This window comes from Chanos chanos, chromosome 15 (assembly GCF_902362185.1).
Source record: "Chanos chanos chromosome 15, fChaCha1.1, whole genome shotgun sequence".
NCBI classification, from domain to species: Eukaryota; Metazoa; Chordata; class Actinopteri; order Gonorynchiformes; family Chanidae; genus Chanos; species Chanos chanos.
The window spans coordinates 5,544,947-5,549,946 of NC_044509.1; the positions used below are offsets into that span (position 1 = coordinate 5,544,947).

General features: G+C 46.6%; 1 protein-coding gene across 4 annotated transcripts in view; it reads right to left on the reverse strand.

Moving 5' to 3' along the window:
* abr (ABR activator of RhoGEF and GTPase) overlaps positions 1-5,000 on the reverse strand; it is a 144,617-nt gene that overhangs the window by 43,474 nt on the left and 96,143 nt on the right. For all 4 annotated transcript variants that reach the window (XM_030792128.1, XM_030792126.1, XM_030792129.1 and 1 more), the window contains 2 exons: positions 4,800-4,897; positions 4,514-4,645 (listed from right to left, as the gene is read on the reverse strand). In XM_030792128.1, coding sequence (XP_030647988.1) covers positions 4,514-4,645; positions 4,800-4,897 — 230 coding nt within the window. The remainder of the gene's footprint in view (positions 1-4,513; positions 4,646-4,799; positions 4,898-5,000) is intronic.

A 5,000-nucleotide genomic window follows, 5' to 3' on the forward strand; every position in this document is an offset into this window, starting at 1 on the left:
AAGACCACGCGAAGGCATCCTCATGTGACCTGAACGAATTTTAGTTTTTGCTTGGCAACTCTTGTGACAAAAACAGTGAGAGAAAAAGTACAGCGAACCAATCAAAGCCGGTCTTCTCTCAGCACTACACCCAGTCTCCTTAAAACACACTTCACCTCATGCTTTCCACCCCACAGAGCACCAAAGCACGCCCAACGTTCGCTAAAGTGAATGTAATCGTTTCTTCATGGACACAAGCTTGAACAATCTCAAATTGTAAAAATCAATGGATTGATGTCGTAAATGTATATCTTTAGCTAAACGGCGCTGTTTTGGACAGTCATTGATTGCTTTTCTGTTGCCCTCCTCCAAAAAAACAGTTCACAGGGCCATCTGAGGTACCCCGGGACCTGTCAGAAGAGTAACAGCTTTGGCCTTGTATCCATTTAACGGAGGATTACTGTCGTGACCCGTACGGTCAAAGGTTATCTCCCTGGGGTCAGTGCAGTGTAAGAGTGCCTAAGTGAATAGCTGGAGGGGGCCTACTTCATTAAAACAAGCTTCTGACTCAATCAGGGGGACGTCAGAGCCAGGTTCCAGGACTGCGACCGTTCTGATTGGAGGAGAGAGGGAAAGCCAGAACGCATGAGAATTCTGGCATGGCGAGGCCAAAAACACTCTTTCTGATTTGCTGACCAAGCCAAACCCCTTCATGCTGATATCTCAATCCCAAAGCATTACATCTTCACAGTTGAAAAAAGGGCGGATTAAAGATTTCTTGGCTTTCTTTGAGTACACATAAGACTGTAAGGAGGATTCCGCACATATTAACTTTCCCGTCTGATCATAAAACGATACCCTGGCACGATGGGAGTTATTAAAACTAGAGGGATCTCCAGGATGATGTGACCATTTAAGGTCGAAGAACATTCTGCAGTTGGAATCTTGTTAAATAAATCAGGAGCGTTCTCTCTCTCTCTCTCTCTCTCAGGAGAGAAACGAAACGTTTTTGGCTCTTTTGTGGTGCAGGATGAGAAGATGAGAAAACAAAGGACCGGCTCCAAGCAAAAGTCTGAGACGCGTAGTGTTCGCCCCAAAGACGGGTCAATTCCCCTCCGTCTCTGAGACTGCGAAAGACTGAGTCTTAACTGATGAACCGCAAGAACAGACGCAGATTCCCCGAGAAGGGCCTTAATCACACGCCTGCGGACAAGTAACTGACCGTGACAATGATAAAATGTTTGTATTACAGGACTACCTAAGATAAGAGCTGAACTCGGAAGGTAATTCCAATCAAAAAGCCCTGTGTGAGGCAGTGAGCCGAAGGCCGCTGTTTTTCTAACTCCGTGTTCAAAAGCCTCTGTGTTCTGTGTTGACGTTAAAATGCAGAAATGCACGACTGAGAGACTCGGTTCCTCCGTGTTTCTCGCGTCTTCTCTTTTCTCTCGTTCAAAGTCAGTGTGTGTTCCCGCAGCGAGAGGACAGGACATGTCATTCTTCTGAGGTCCCCCCCCCCCCCACGCCCCCCCCATGCTCAGCTCATATCAGGCTTGTGCTTCATGGGTGGCGTAAATCTCTATTGCCCACATCGTGAGTTTGATATGGATGTTCCTGGTTGAGAGCTTATTTTCACAGTGCTAATTTATAACCTATCTCGGCCTGCCAGACAGTCTGTCACACACACACACACACACACACACACACACAGCAGACCCCCACCATCCACAAAAAAAGATAAAAACACACAAACAAACACAGATACACACAAAACAAGCTGAGACAAACCCACGCACACACAGCTCTCTGGTACCCTGTGTTCTCTTATATAACTGCAACATCAAACATCACCACCAAACATCCCTCCCTCCCTCCCTCCCCCCTCCATCCATCTCCCTCTCTCTCTCTCTCTCTCTCTCTCTCTCTCTCCCTCCCTCCCTCCCTCCCTCCCTCCCTCCCTCCTCCTCCGTGCTGTAGGGACTATATGAGGGGATTATGTGACAGTGGGAAGCTGTTTAAATGCATGGGGCTCAACAGGTGCATGGTCAAACCGCACGACTTCATTTTCCAAATGTCTTTAATTGACCTTTACGTGGGGAAGCCCATTTCACTCACTCAGTGAGCGGATGATCAGAGGTGCTGAGTTCACGCTAGGCAGCTGTACACGCACACACGCATACACGCACACACGCATACACGCATACACGCACACGCACACAAACACAAACACACGTGTGCACGCACACATTCACACACAAACTCAAAAACACACACATCCAAACACATAATGAGAGTCATTCAGAGAGCTAATGGCTACAATTGCCTTCATTACTGCTGTGTGTATGTGTGTGAGAGAGAGGGAGAGAGAGAGAGAGAGAGAGAGAGAGAGAATTGTCACACCGCTTTCCACTGTTATATCATCCTCTGTGGGAGCATTACAGGTTTTATCTGAAAATACGTTTGATTTTTTGTTGTTGTTGTTGTTCACGTTGATTTCTTGTTTCCATCTCTTTTTTGCGTTTTCTTAGGCTGCCACGGCTGCAGTGATACATCCACACTGACTGACTGACTGTGGCTGTTTACTGACTCTCCAGTCTAGATACAATCATTTCCTTATAACACAGCCTCTATAGGCTCACAGTATACCATAAGCCCGTTGATGTTATAACATCGATAGGTTTTCGGGCCGGTGATCTGTAAGAGTCTTCTAGATGAGAGGGATTAATCTGTGTTTACATAAGCACAGTCTCCTCACACAGCCGTATTCAACACCTCCTTCATTTCCACCAACCCTGTCAAAACAGACGTCTCCGTCGGTGTGGCCGAGAGAGAGAATGGACTTGGCTGATTGGACCCTGGCTCTGACGGGAAGGAAGGCATTAACTAATCTGCAGAGTAAACAAAAACACTTAGCAAGCGACCGCTTCGTCTCGTGAGTGAGTGTTGAAACGCGATCCGAGAGAGACGCAGGGGCGGGGGGGCGGGGGGGGGGGGGGGGTCGTGCTGGGAGTGTGGAAGAGAGACGGCCGTGCCCCAGCTTCTTCAAAAAGAATGACGTCCTTGTGTCTATAAAAGGTCAGAAACCTGTCGGTACTGCTTTCCCGTCAGCGCGGAACAGAAAAGTCCATTTCACCGATAACCGTGCATGGTCGCTCACTGTAGGTCTGTTACCAATAAGGGTTTGCGATTGCGTCAGGAGAGATGGGTTTTCACATTATAAGGTGTCGGTTAAAACCTTTTCTAACAGACGAACTTCGACGTGAGGTGTCAGTGAGTAACTGCAGTGCAGTAAGAGTGTTGCTTGTCTGTCCCACTTTCAGTGGAACTCAGAGAGTCTGTTTGTCTTTATTCCCTGAGCACCGTCAGCAAAGCCACCGCACTTCTCTGAGGGAAGACACTACTCCGTGTGTTTCAGCGTGGGTGATGTGTGTGTGTGTGTGTGTTTCAGAGAGCATGACTGAGATGTGTTTGTGCGTGTATGTGTATCTGTGTGTGTGTATATCTGTGTGTGTGTGTGCATATGTATGTGTGTGTATATCTGTGTGTGTGTGTATATCTCTCTGTGTGTGTGTGTGTGTGTGTGTGTGTGTGTGTGTGTGTGTGTGTGTGTGTGTGTGTGTGTGTGTGTGTAAGCATGTGTCGCACACTCCAGGGCCAAGTCAGACAACAGAGGAGACACAGTCGCTCTCCGTTCACCTCTGGCGAAGATCTCAAGAGTATAAGACATGAAAATAAAAACATGAGCATGAAGAACCCAGAGCAATTCTGTTTCCTCCTGCTTCCCATCTCATACGCCGTCCCAGATTCAACTTATAGGGAAACACATAATAAAACCACTTTAACGACAAGCAACCTGGTAAAAAGTTTGAGCAAGAAAGCTTGGCATACTGCTTTTGATGGAACGAAACAGATTCTCAGACATCAACAACAACTAAAAAATGGGGGGAAAAAAAAGATTAAAAAAGAAAAAAAAAAAAACCCCTCTTTACTACACTGGAAAAGCTGAGAGATCCAACAGCACAAAAACATTTCTCTGGTGCCACAAACATTAAAAAAAAACAAAAAAAACAGGCCTGTCTGTCAGGTCTGGCCTCAAAAACAACCCACTAACAACCTACTCACAACAGACAACACACACACACACACACACACACACACACACACACACACACACACCACTAGCACACCCAGTTCTCATAGTGAAAGTTTAACAAACCCCTGCTTAAGTTTAATTGGGACTTTTTTCCCCACTGGGAGGGAAGGAAAACCTCAGGCCAGAACCTTCTCAGGCAGTAAAATCAGCGTACGTCTACACGCCGCGGTGTGACCCACATCTGCATCACAGCGCCCAGGCCAGACGACAACAGCCATGACTCACGCGGGGGAATTCCCTTTCAGGGTGTTGGAATGGGTACACTGGTCTGGTTACTGGTCTCAAATGGGATTAGCAGACTTGAGTGTGTTTTTCTGTGAGGGGGCAGACATCTAAAGACCTACAGAAAGGAGGGTTTAGAAACATCTTGTTTTTTTGACCTACCTGCACTTGGCCTTTGCCCATGATCTTGTCTACGATTTCATTGTCATCTTTGTTTAGCTTGGACTTGTCATAACATTTCTCATAACACAGGATACGCAGGCACTGGGAACCCTCCAGCTCGATCTCAAATTCCTATTGGAGGAAAAAGAAAACGTGTGAGAACAAATACAGTCGTCCATCGGCCAGAAGAACAGTCAGTTAGACGCTTACGAATCTGATTGGACGAGGGTCAAAGAAAGATCCTGCCAAAGCCCGTAAGGTCACTGTTAAAAACGCGAAGACTTGCCTCGTTCCACTGCGGTTCCGTGGTGTCTCGGAACACGCGTGTCTTGGCCTTGCTGACGAAGTAACCAAACGAATCGACCTCCAGAGTGCAATACAGATCTATAAAGGAAAACACAGGAAGGATGACATAATTCAAAAACAAGAAATCTGTGGCATCAAGGTTTTGGAAAAAAAAAAAACAAAACAAAACAAAACAAAACAA